The 13,774-nt window shown below is 43.3% G+C and overlaps 1 protein-coding gene across 1 annotated transcript in view; it reads left to right on the plus strand.

The window, feature by feature from the left end:
* Nucleotides 1-1,967: 1,967 nt before the first annotated feature.
* enah (ENAH actin regulator) overlaps nt 1,968-13,774 on the plus strand; it is a 66,196-nt gene continuing 54,389 nt past the window's right edge. Inside the window, 2 exon segments of the mRNA XM_071899270.2 lie at nt 1,968-2,129; nt 7,796-7,973. Of these exon segments, the coding sequence (XP_071755371.2) occupies nt 1,998-2,129; nt 7,796-7,973 (310 nt within the window). The 5' untranslated portion in view covers nt 1,968-1,997.

The following is a 13,774-nucleotide window of genomic DNA, read 5'->3' on the forward strand; positions in this document are numbered from 1 at the left end:
ATGAATAATTTAGAGTTTCCCTCCCTGCAGTCTGTCATTTACTTTTTGCTCTCTTAGAGCATCGCTGGTCTTGCCCAGTGCTTGCATAGCACACACACACACACACACACACACACACACACACACACACACACACACACACTGTTTGTGAACCAGACTAATTTTTCTTATTTAACGCAATAGTAGCAGCTAAAAGTGCTACTTCTTATCAATATTTAAACAATTCTTAAAGAACTTACTAATAGGAAAAGTCATTGTAAGTCACTCCGGATAAGGAGGTCAGCTAAATACCGAAATTGTAACAGAATAGAATTGACTTTACTTAAGTGCATCAACGCTCTGCACAAGCAACCCGATGGGTGTGTGTTTACCCATAGATCCTTTCTGTGTTTCATTATGAGAAGAACATGGCCAATAAGTTTAACTAGATAATTACTCACAGAGAGAGAGAGAGGGAGAGAGGGAGATGGGGAAAGAGAGAAGAGAGTTGGGCAGATGAAGTGACAAAAGAGAAAAGTAATGGAGGGAGAGAGTATGACAGATATGGAGAGGTGATGGAGGGAGTCAGAGAGAAATGAGAAGGCAGCATTAGCTTGGACTGATGTTCTTAGCCCTTCTCCTCTCTGGGACTGAATAAATTAAATTTCTATTATCAGCTGCAATCTTCTGATTACGAGGTCCGAACATGGCTGAGATACAGAGTTCTCCATATTATTTAAAATAGAAAGAGGCAGAAACGAACAGTCTAAAAATAATTTGCACTATACAAGCTGACCGGTGGAAGATTGATCTGCGCGGAAGAGATGTAAACTCAACTAAATGTCACTGGTGTTTCATTTACCAAATTCGATGACCCAAACGCCTTGTTATTTATTTCGTCAAGTACAGAATAATTTTAATATTGAAGGCGATGCGTCTCTTGCTCTTTACTACGCAGGCTTAGACGGTGACTGTTAATTGTTTTGATGCCATGGAACATTAAGCACAAGACACAAAAGTCGAAGCCGGCATCCAATTATCAGTTACTTGGAAATGTCACTGAAGTCCAAGTGAGATCATGAAGTTATTCAGGAGGAGGTGACAGAATAGAGAGGAGCAGGTTGCATTAATTTTGAAGGGGAAAATGCATCATCGTAGTATGAATTTGATTGTTTTCTGATCGATTTGGTTTGTTTTCTGCACATCTGAGCTAAATCTCATATGAACTCACTGTGTAGAAAACATTAGCTAAGAGTAACACGGTTCATTTTGATTTGCAGAAGTGAAGTCATACCTCCCTTTGTCTATCTTGTTACCCCTCCTTGTCTATGTCTGTCTCTTATTCTCTACCTCTCTCTTCATTTTTTCTCTTTGTCTTTCCTTCTTGGTGTGTGTGGTTTTTAAAGGAGTGGTAGTAGGAGTACACGATTTTCAGTATTATCTGTCAGTAAGGGACTTGTAAGGATCTGAGAGGCTGCGGGTTTATGAAGCTGCACTGTGGGGTTATGGAGGGGAACTTATCTTTATAAATGTACTGCAGTGGTTCAATTAATTTTACAATGCCTGGCTGTGTGTAGCAGGGTCATGAAGACCAGACGAAAGATGTAACCATGCCTTCTTTATCACAGCAATAATTCCCAGCGGGGCAATCTGTACTGTTCTGTACTACATACCTGTTGCATCACCATTGTATAATTACAGTAAAGAAGGGTATTACGGCTTTTATGCAACATATACTGTCTGAAAAATGTACTTTAAAGACAAAACAGGAGAAAACAAAGACTCTTAACTCCCTGGTTGCCACAAAAGTTGGGATAACAATCAATAAAGCATCGATAGCTGTGCTTTATGGGAATTATCACTTCAGTTGGAATGCCTGACAATGCTTGACAGTCAAATCCGGTTGTTTGGCTGGAAGTTCCTGGGTTTGTGTTAGAGACTCAAAGCCGTCTTCCTCTCTCTTTGTCTGCCCTTCTCCCTGCAGTGAACAGAGTATCTGCCAGGCGCGAGCCGCTGTCATGGTGTACGACGATGCCAATAAGAAGTGGGTCCCAGCCGGCGGCTCCACGGGCTTCAGCCGAGTCCACATCTACCACCACACGGGCAACAACGCCTTCCGCGTGGTGGGACGCAAGATCCAGGACCATCAGGTCAGTGGACGGGGACGGGAGGGCTCCTAAAGGGCCCAAACGCACTGGAAGCAATACATGATGTTTTCAGAGCATCATATGGTGTAGCTGGTCTACAAGCTGGTCTCCAGATATATTAGTTTTAGTTTAGTTTAGTTTAGTTTATTAAGTTTATTTGTCCGGGACCATGTGCAAAAGAGAACATTGATCTCAGAAAAGCTAATTTGCAAATTTCCATCTGCAGTCCCAGGGCAGGTCGACATAAAATACAACACAAACAATACAATAAATTACAAAGTACATGTTGAAGTACAAAAAATCACATCTAGTCACATCACCACATTTCATACACACACTGCACAATATGTGAGATCACATTATGCTACTTATACTTATATTAACATTGGAAAGGCCAAGCCATGGTCAAATACCTGCTGTTTTGATTTTTCTAACTGAAATATCTCAGCTTTCAAAATGTCCCTCCTTGACATTCCCAAGACGCAGCTTCTGTACAAACCAGTGTTGTTAAATCATGCAAGGAAATAGTATTTACAATTGTATTTACCTCATTTCAATCAACAGCTTGTTGGGCTTCGTCTGCAGAAGCCAGATGGCCTTGTTAAACAGACTGTGTAGTACAAGCCCTAATTGGACACTTTAGGTGCTGTAGGTGGCAGATTTGAAGCGTCAGCAGCACTGTCACCTACATTTCTCCACCACCGCAGGCAACATTACTATATCATATTTTCCATGCCATGACTTGTTCTTTGCAGTCATATTTTACAAGGTGTTTTTGGATTTTGTTAATAACCTTTAGCTTCCTGCAGCTTACTTCTCGACAAAAAGCATCCTGATTGAAATAGATCATGTCCTATTGCCTTGAAATATGTTAACGGTCACTCCTGCTGAAGAAGCTTCACTAAAAACAGCCACTTTTGTCCAATGGTGATGGTCCAAAGTCGCCATTGAGTAAATTTCAGTCACACATCACGATTGAATGCACTATTATGTTGTATGGGGTGGGTGGGGCATATGTTTTATGCTTCTATATGCTTTTATATATGCTTTTTATGGGATGTGCTTGATATTCCTTGTTTGTCTTTGTCATGAGCACACTGCCAAAATCCTAATAACTGAGTTGGTATGGCAGTAAAGTATTGAATCTTGTAAGAAGCAGATGTGTCAAGGTGGTTTGATATGCCGCTTGACACTTCTAATACACATTGGGCCATCGACAACAATTGGCACATTTGAAAACATGCACTAGACAGGCGAAAAAGCCTTCTGTCTTCTTCTGGGGGTTGGGGATTTTTCCAGGCTCGGTAAGAATATAAACAGATTTCTGGATTAGAAATAGATTTCTCGCAGAATTCTTCAATTAAATTAAGCATGAAATTCTTCCCTCGCCAAATGTTTTTAAGGTTAATTTATGATTGCGGGGAAATTGCGAGTTGATGAGGAAAATGATGCTTGACGTCTTACCACCCTAATCTTCTGAAAATATGTGGTAAAGCTTAAGTGGGGTGGAATGTCGATTGGGGCTAAAGGTTAAAAAATAATGTTACGAGATCAGAGAGAAAAAACAAATCATGTCAGGACGGCAAAGCCCCCGTTACTAAATTTGGGTAAATCAATTCTGATTCTGTTTTGCATCAAATGATTAAACATATGTGTAAGTTAGCTGGAGATTCCTGTGGTAAGCATACACAACCACTACACCACATGCTACTGGCTACTCAGCACCGTTCTTCAAATATGCATCAAATATGGTGCTGTAGGTCCAGTAAAATCAAAATTTATAAGCACCTGTAAAAGCTTACTTAAACTAATGTGTATGTAATACAGTTTTAGGAATCTCAAGCTCTCCCCATGTGTGAATGGCTGCACCAGACTGGTCAAAATCAGTTTTTAGGAGCCAGTGGTTTAAGAAATGTTCAGAGAATCTTCTTAGTTTATGATTTGCATTTCATAAATAAATCTGAGACTTTTATCCAGTCACTTACAATGAGCCAAAGAGTGTGATTGAGTCAGTGAGTGTGTATTGTGTATGCCGTCTGCTTGTTAAAGCACCCAGACTTGTGTTTCCTGAACACTCGGTGGCCCACACTGCTGGAAATTTGCCCTCACTCTTAGGCAAAAAACAGACATTTTGGAAGGGAAACTCGCAAGGAAATGAAAACGGATGGAGGCCAGGTCCGAGACTGGACCAAGACCCAAAATTCTTAGAAAACCATGGAGAAACATTACACACACACACACACACACACACACACTAGTTGACCTTGCACTGAACCCTTTCCCCGAGTCTTGAACTGCTTTCTCCTTGGCTCTCCAGCTCCTCTAAATCCAGTGATGTCAGCACATCCCGCTGACTGCCTGCTAACCTCGCTCTCACAAGCACACACACACACAAGCAACATACACCCCAAGGCCTGTCGCACATGCACACACACACTTACTCATACACAAACACACACACTCATTCACACATACACAGCAAAATCATGGAAGAGGATGGAAATAGGAGCAGAAAGAAGAAAGAAGCTAAGATGGCACAGCTTGATTGGCGGTCCTGATCCTCAATGTATATAGGAGCATCTCCTGCAGGACTGATAGAGAAGGGGTGTGTGTGTGTGTGTGTGTGTGTGTGTAGTGTTTCCTTCAGGTTCTTAGGGTGCTGACAGGCCAGCGTGGGTTAGATGCAGGATTGAACAGCAGAAAGGACTGAGCATGGAGCACAAGAGGAGCTTTTGTTTCCTTTGAAGTATCAGGAGAAAAGAAGAAAATTATACTCCTTCTACCACAAGCAACTAGCAACAGACTCTGTGTGTGTGTGTGTGTGTGTGTGTGTGTGTGTGTGTGTGTGTGTGTGTGTGTGCATACATCCATGCAGCTGTATACAACATGCATGTGTGTGGCCAGAGCGTGACTCTGTGTGTATGTTCACTAATGAGCCGATACGGGAACTTTTTCCCCAAAAAAGCAGTGTCTGATGAAGAAAAACAATGAGTAGATGAGGACCACCCGAGGACATGGTGTATGTGTGTGTGTGTGTGTGTGTGTGTGTGTGTGTGTGTGTGTTACGACAGCATGTGAGCGAGAACACGGCCGACCCAGTGATTTCATCCCGTGGGGGGGGGGGGGGGAGCGAGCATCCAGCACGCACCGCCTCGGCGATCCCACAATCCTCTCTGTCTTACTTATGAGCTTTCCCATGTGGCCAGAGGGAGAGGAGGATAAGTCCGTGATGCCTTCGTCGTCTCCTCTCCCCTCTTCTCCTCCTCACTCATCCCCTCCTCCTTATCTTCCTCATCCTTCCGAATGCCCGGCCGAGCGCCGTCGACTCTCACGTTACTCGCTCTGGAATTTTATTATTGTCGAGGCACATTTGATCATGGCGGCACGATGCAAAACTAACAAAAATCTCATCAGATGGTAGAAGTGTGATGTTGATATCTAAGGACCTGGGAAGCAGGAGAAGGAAAGAAAAATAAATGAGTAGAAGCGATGGACTGGCAGTGTTTGTTTTAACGGCATACAGTCCGAGCCCCAGACTGACTGCTGGCACGCTGTGGCGCTGCTATCGTAAGATGCACACTTCCTCTGTTTGTTTTATTCGCTGCCATCTACAATAAGCATCTAGAGTTACACTGGCACAATTCCTCTTCACACTTACTGGCTGCTTGTTTTATTACCCAGTCCATCAGCAATAAAAGAATGATTATGCAAATCCCTTCCCCGCTTGCCAAAGACATTCTAATAACAACAGAAATTGACACTGGATTTTTTTTTCTTACTGGGTCAAAACAAGCCCAGCCGGCGCTGAAGCTAGGCGTTATTTTCCAAACGGGTCGGTTCCAAGTTTCCAGCACTAGCCGAACTGACCCAGGCAGCGGTTGTGCCTCCAGGAGAAAATATTACCTTTCAAGCCCCATCCCAGTGCAATCTGATTGTAACTGTAGCTCTCTGAAATATCCACCACGGGGTTCCTTAAATTGTTTCTTACCAAGGCTCCCCCCCCCCCCACCGCAGATAAGCGTTCGACCAGGGGGCCCCTATCTGGGAATGTTTTGGATCCGTGCTGTTATTAACTTTGGACAACGAGATGACACGGCGATTATGAGATTAAACCGCATTACATTATCTTTTGAGGGTGTTTCGTCAATATCGGATGGAACGGTCGAGAAATTATTGTGCGTTCTGTACACAATCCCCACATTTCACGGTGCCAAAAACAGACAGATGCAGATTAAGATCGCGTGATTAAAAATGCTGTTCAGATGCTGCGGTGCAACAGTGAAGAGAGTCAAATCTCCTTTTCCTCGCGATCTCTTAGGTTCTGGGGGACCCCGGTTTGAGAACCACTTCTGTAACTGTCTCAATAACCCAGAGAGAGAAGTGGATGGAGGAGTTTCTACTTGGCTGTATGCCCAGGACACTGAAAACCCCGGTGTTAGCATCTAAAGCCCCTTAAACGCAGAGTAAATTGATAGTAAAGTCCCTTTACGACCAGGCAGAAAACGACCTTGTACCACTCAACGGACTGCAGCGTCCCAAATGTTGTCCATTTCCGCGTAATTAGATTGAGGGCTTATTACGGGGGACAAGACCGAGGAATTAACATACAGTACGAGTGTGTGTGTGTGCGTTTATGAGGATGAATCATCTTTGTGTGGTGTATTTATCAGCTCTTCACCTCGACTTGTCTGGCAAGTTGGCAGCAAGTGGACGGAGGCAGTTTCCTGACTAGACGGAGACCGCAGGAGTTTTACTGCTTGTGTTTATGTCTGTTAGTGTGCAAGCGAGGGATAAAACGTCAGCTCTCGCTCACCTGTCAGTCACACACGCTCCTTACGTGACTCTTACAAAACGCTTTTTCAGGAACGTAGCCAGCACTTCTCCAAGAAAGGAAGTAGTAGAAGTGTGTTTATTAGCAGTAAACGTGAGCATGTTTTGGCTGTCGATGAGGGCTAAAATCCCATTCACATCTAGAACAATAACTATAAAAATGACTATAACTGTGAAATATTTATATCGTTCTAAATCAGTAGAATGTCTGTATTCCCACTACAACAATAACTATAAAAACATTCAAAACTATAGCTATATTTTTGGATTGATCTTTTTGAATTTTTTGGATGCAGCCACAACGATAAAAAGATTTTCAACCAATCAAATTAAAGTTCAACTAGAAGGGCACTCGGAGAGCGCAGACCTCCGCCAATATTCGTGCTATTATTGCTTGTTCGTGAGTCGGATCCGGATCCGCTCCAAAATTTAATGGGTTCTTCCTTGGCCCATGCTACACCCTTCCACAAAGTTTCATGAAAATCGGGCCAGTAGTTTTTCCGTAATCCTGCTGACAGACAAACAAACAAACAAACAAACGGCACCGAAAACATAACCTCCTTGGCGGAGGTAATTACAGAATGGGGCGGAGAATTCGGTAGATATCGCTGTAGTGTAAATGCTTGAGCAACAATGTATAGTTGTAGTTTATAGTGATCTTTATAGCTATCATTCTAGATGTGAATGGGCCTTAACCAGTATATTGTAGCTTCTGCTCATGCTGACTCCTGAAATAAAGGGTCACGGTAAGCGGGGTTGGGTATGGGTTACTTTAGAAATTGTAATCCGTAACGTAATCTCTTCTCTCCTCCCCTCTCGCCCCTCCTGGACGCCTCCAGGTGGTGATAAACTGTGCCATTCCCAAGGGGCTGAAGTACAACCAGGCCACGCAGACCTTCCACCAGTGGCGTGACGCGCGACAGGTCTACGGCCTCAACTTCGGCAGCAAGGAGGACGCCAACGTATTCGCCAGTGCCATGATGCACGCCCTGGAGGTGCTCAACTCCCAGGACGCAGGCACACCGCCATGTACGTGCTGTTTTTTTTATTCTAATGACTTTATTTATGTAGCGTCTTTCTGCTTCACAAAAGAAATATACACTGCGGGGACAGATCTGTGTTTGCACGTCAGTATCATAGACCGTTCTCTAAGTGCTTTTAAACCTCAGTACTGTATCGTCAAGGCATGTAATTTGTGGGAATCCAACCCTTAACTTTTGCAGGGTGTGTTTGTGTTCCTCCCCGGTCACCTTGGTTGTCATGGCAGTCAACAGGGGGCTTGTTAAGATTCAGGACAAGCAGAGACAATGACAGAGAGGGTTTAACAGCACAAGATCAATTAAAGCCACCAAACGTCCCGGGATTATACACATGCCTAATCTTAGGATAATTGTGGATTAATGTTAACTTCTTGCCATAGTTTGGACTTGGAGCACTGCAGGTAAACTTAACAAGCTTTACAATCGGCTGTGTGTACGAAATGCTCAGTGAGAGTGAGCTGTAACAGAGGGAATAGGATAACTAAAAGCACATAATGAGTGAATCACTAGAATTACTAGGTTTGCATTGCAGAAATATCACCCAAACGTACACAAAGAAAGAATAACTCAGTTGGCACTCGACGGTGGCAGCCTTGACTTTTCTCAGTCAGTACTTCCATCCGAAACTGACACTTGGCAAGCGGCTAATGAGAGACGGCTGCCGTTAACAGCATCAGTAAACGCTGTCATTTATTTTCAGCATCACGGAGCGTGATTGGTGCTCGCATCCACCAATTAGCGATTATTTATAAAACCTCTAATTGGCCTTCCTCGCTAGACTCAGGAGCATGGGATTACCTCGAAAATGGAGGCTGTGGTATTATTAAACTCGTTAAGTAGTATTCCCTTCACACACACACACACACACACACACACACAGCCCCACCTAAGTCTGCCGCAAATATTTCAGGGCTATACCCATTTTTTTTCAGACTTCAGTGGTACACCACGACCTTGGTTTTGTGAAACGTACACTGATTACGTCGCTTTATCCTCTGCCTGTGTATCTACTTTCCCTGCCTGCCTGCCTGCCTGCCGGAGGAGAGATGACATGAGAGCAGGAAGAAGGGAAGGAGAGAGGGAGGGAGGGAGGAAGAAAGAAGGGAGGGGAAAGGATATGGTTTTGGAAAAATGGTTTGGGGGGGGAGAAAGAAGAATGAGCTTGTTCCCCAAATGACTGCGGATCTTCTGTGTGTGTGAGGTGTGTGTGTGTGTATGTGTGCTCATGCGTGTGTTTACGTCTGTTTACACCCGGGTTTACACTCCCAAGGTGTGAGCTAATCTTCAGCTACCATGTTTGAGGCAGAAATTGCGGCTGAATCCTCCCCTCATCTTCCTCCTCTCCCTTCCCCTCTTCTCCTTTCCTCTCTTCTCCTTTTCAGCTGTCAAGCAAACAAAAAAAGATAGGCTGATGCCCTCTGATCCAGAGGTTTTCATTTCAGTCTCCTTTCCCACCTCCTCTCCTCTCCTCTCCTCTCCTCTCCTCTCTCTCTCTTCTCCTCTCCTCTCCTCTCCTCCATTGTTCTAGTGTGTATCTTCTCCTCTCTCCCTAAGCCATGTCTCTCATCACACTCTAATCCCATCCACTAATTAACCTGATAGTGATGCGCCTCATTATGCTAATGGTGCTAATGAGGGGTGAGTGTGTGTGCGTGCGCGTGCGTGTACGAGAAATGAAGAGACTGTAACAAGGAGAGGAGAGACAGAAAAGAAAGACTTGCAGAGGATCAGAAAGAAGGAAAGAGAGGAGTGACAGAAAAAGACGCAGTAAGAGAGTTAAAGGTAACTTATGCCAGGATCATGTCGTCCCAAATTGGACCAAATAAAAGGAAAACGCAGCTCATTAGAGAATTGTTAGTCATGCTTCTTTTTGCTAGCATTGCATTCTGTCATTGCAACAAATTCCAATGATATATTAAGAAGAAAATGGATTGTTACAGAGAAGTGGTGAGAGGAATAGGCTGGTTCTTCCTTTCTCTCCTCCGTCTCATGCCAAACCCTTGTGATTAAATGCAGTTTTAATAATTGAAACGTCTAGATGTCTGAAATACATGGAAATTCAATGAACCAAGCCGGTAACTTTAGCCTAAGCACCATACACAATCTAACTTGCAGTTGAGATGCTTGTCATTGCATATATCATCGAGGAAATTGGGTATAGGTAATCGAATATTATATTTGCGTTGCTGCATTTTTCATTATTTCTTTCTGGTCTGAATTCCTGAGGTTCTTGCTGTAAAGAAGTGGCGAAATGTGAAATGTTGTGTAAGTCGGAGGCCTGTCTGCTTGGCTGCAGAACCTTTTGGACGAAGAGTCTTACTAACAAACAGAATAGCCAAAGACTTCTGCCTCGGGCTCTCTCTCTTCTTCTCTCTCTTTCTCCTCTTAATTTTCTCCTCACTCGCTCCCTCATCCCTCCCTCTCCCTACTTTCTTCTCCAACATTTCCATTTTTTTTTTTTTTTACCTCACTTGATCTTTCCTAGCGCCCTCCCTCGATCACGTCTTCTCACTCGCGCTCTCATCCTTCTCCCTCGTCCCCTCTCTTGGCGGAGCGGCGAACCGCATACAGAAGCCGGGGGAAGGCGACAGGGTTTCCCCTTTCACCCCACTGTTTTGCTACAGTATTTCTGTCCTGACAGCTGCTGCCGGTGGCGCCTATTCTAGTCTCAGTCATCTTCGGACCTGACAATCCCTCCTGACATGCGGGGCTCATCCTCCATCACTCACTCAGTGGGTGTTAAAACCTACTACAAGACAGAGTATAGGAGTCAGAGAAGTCATTTTAGATCTCCACTTGATGTATGTGGCGATACACTACCAGTGAATAGTTTGGACACACGCATTTTTCTTTATTTTTACTATTTTTCGTATTTTAGAATAATAGTAAAGACATCAAAACTATGAAATAACACAAATGGAATTATGCAGTGACGAAAAAACTGTTAAATCAAAACTATCTTATATTTTAGATTCTTCAAAGTAGCCGCCTTTTGCCTTGATGGAAAGGCAAAGGCTTTGGAAAGAAATTCATACATAGGCATCAACTTCACTATTTATATTTGTCTAAGAAACACATTTCAAGCATTTTAAGCATAAGCCTTTAGATCAAAATGGCTTTAAGAGAATGAAAAACATAGTACCTTCAATCAGGTGTGTCTAAACTTTTGTCTGGTAGTGTATGTGCTTTGTGAATATATATATATATATATATATATATATATATATATATATATATGTATATATATGTATATATATATATACATATACATATATAACGAAAGTCTTGTCTTTAAAGCCTGGCCAAATCAGCATGCAGATTGAATAGTTAGTATTAAATTTACTGGTTCCAAAAAAGGAATACTGAGGAGGAAAACACAGAAGCTGTCAGTTGTCTGCCATTTGTTTTGCTGTTGCAGTGCCGAAACTAAATGTTGACTCAAGGTGCTTGAGATGCACTCATTATTTTCAATTGCTGCTGTTCTTTGGCTCGCTAACTATGTGCCATTTGGTGGAAAGCTTTTATCCAAAGTGCCTCACAGTGCCATGAGCGCATAATTTTTTAGCATGGGTGGCCCCAGTGGGAATCAAACCCCCATGCTGTACAGGACCAGCTAGCTAATCGATGGAGATGCAAAGCATGCTGTACCGTACCATGGTTAGCCCCAGCGAGCTTTAACAGGGATAAAGACAAACTGCTGATTTAGCACAGTAATGGCATCCGTCGATTTAAACTAGTTTTCTAATCCAGCATCATCTGTGCAGTCATTTTTCATCTAGTTTTAACCTTTTATCCTAATTTATACTGTGTCGGTGGCCCCTTATTCGCTCTTGGCGAGGCCCCACCTTGGGTTTCTTATCCCTGGCTCGGGTGCAGTTGCAGCCTTAAGGCTTTTGCACATTAAAATACTTGAGCTACTTTATCTGTTTGCTGTAAGGGAGAGAGGAAAGAAGAGGAGAGATGAGAGGATATCCCAATTCCTAATTCCCTACCCTGTTTTTTAATGTCCTTGCTTGGTAGGATTGTGTTGTGTGTGTGCACATGTGTGTGTCTTTTCTTTGTCTAGCTGTTTTTGCCTTTGGGATCTATTTTTTTCCCTTTGTCTCCTTTCCCTGGCTGTAAACAGGAGGTTGGTATACTGCAGTGTTTCACCTATATCGAGCAGTGGGGGGCTACCACAGAGAGAAAGACAATTGCCACCACAGCTAAAGAGACTGTTAGCTAGAAAAATATTCCTCCTAATAAGCACATATAGCGGCAGTGCTGAGAATCAACACTTTTATCACAATACATTATCTAATTAAGAACATTTTTCTCTCTTCTCCCCTCTTTTCCTTCTGTGTAGCATAAACATTTCTGCTGTAGCCAGTTTAATTTTAGCCTTTAGTGTATCGTTAGCTTGGAATCATATAGCAGTGTGTTCAGTGCTGTGGTGCACTGCTGTCACTTCATGTGTAAATCCTGTGTGTGTGTGTGCATGTGTGTGCGTGTGTGTGCGCGTGTGTGCTTGCATATACTGTATGTATATGAGTGTGTGTGTGTTTGGTCCGAGGCTGCGAAGACAAGCCTGCGTGTTGGTCTCTTCTAAAATAAAAACTTGTTGCCTGCAGACGCTCTCAGTGAATATGTGTGTGTGTGTTTGTGTGTCAGGTTAGTGGGTTCAGCTGTCATGTTTGCTGTGTTTGAAGATGGTGTAAAGAAGCGGGGCAGACTGGATAGGCCGACAAACAGGCAGACATGCAGACAATGGCAGATATTAAATGACAGAACAGGTTACAGCAGCCAGATAAGACGCACAGCGCAGCGCAGTGGACCGGTTTCTCCAGCGTTTCTTGAGGCACGCTGAGGAATAACGCAGCAAAAAGAACAACACTCCTCATAAGTTAATGCTGTGTTCATGTGAATTATCCCTGGGATGCACTGCTGGTTCAGTGGGCTGCGGCACATGGCACCTACTCACAATGTTATGGCTGAAAACAAACTTGTGACCTTTGCCCTCTGTGTCCTATTTCCCATTTTCCCGATCACTCTCCACTGTGTTGTATTCAGTAAAGATACGCTGTACAATTAAACTTCAAAAGAGGGACTGCTAGGTAGGTCGACTTGCAGATAAAACTGCCTTTTTTGCCTCAATAAATCTCTCTTTTATCTGGAAATGTGAGTGCTTTGGTATCTCTCTTTTGAAGTTCAGTGCTGACCTGGATAGCCAAAGAGCGCTTCTTGATTATTTATCGTTGCTATAAAAAAAAATCTAGAAGATTCAACTGACCCTAAACTCATAAACTGTATATCTGTTGAAATATTCACACAGGTTGGACAGAATGTCACAGTACAAGTTAGTGTAATATATTTTATTCTTTGTATTCTGTGTATCCGGCTGCTGTCATGTTGGTGTTTAGTTGACATAAAAACCAGCTTGGTGTTGCCGCACCTTGAAAATACTCAGTTGTTTTATTAGATTCCCACATAGCAAGATGAATGAATTGGGGCTGTGCGGGTGTGTGTGTGTGTGTGTGTGTGTGTGTGTGCGCACCTCTACCCATCTCTGGTATGAAAGAATGTGTGAGTAAGCTATTGAACAAAGCGCAGAATAGTTTCCGTCTGAGGAAAGCAAGTGGTTGTGGCCTACTGCCGACATTTGGAAAGTGTGTGTGTATTCGGACTCTTGAGGGCACACACACACACACACACACAGCTTTGTTGACTGGTGTTAGTCAAGCGTCAGAAGAGGTTGTTTCACTTGTGTGTGTTTACTGTATGTGTGAGTTTCTGTCTCTG

The sequence above is a fragment of the Centroberyx gerrardi genome, chromosome 18 (assembly GCF_048128805.1).
Source record: "Centroberyx gerrardi isolate f3 chromosome 18, fCenGer3.hap1.cur.20231027, whole genome shotgun sequence".
Lineage (NCBI taxonomy): Eukaryota > Metazoa > Chordata > Actinopteri > Beryciformes > Berycidae > Centroberyx > Centroberyx gerrardi.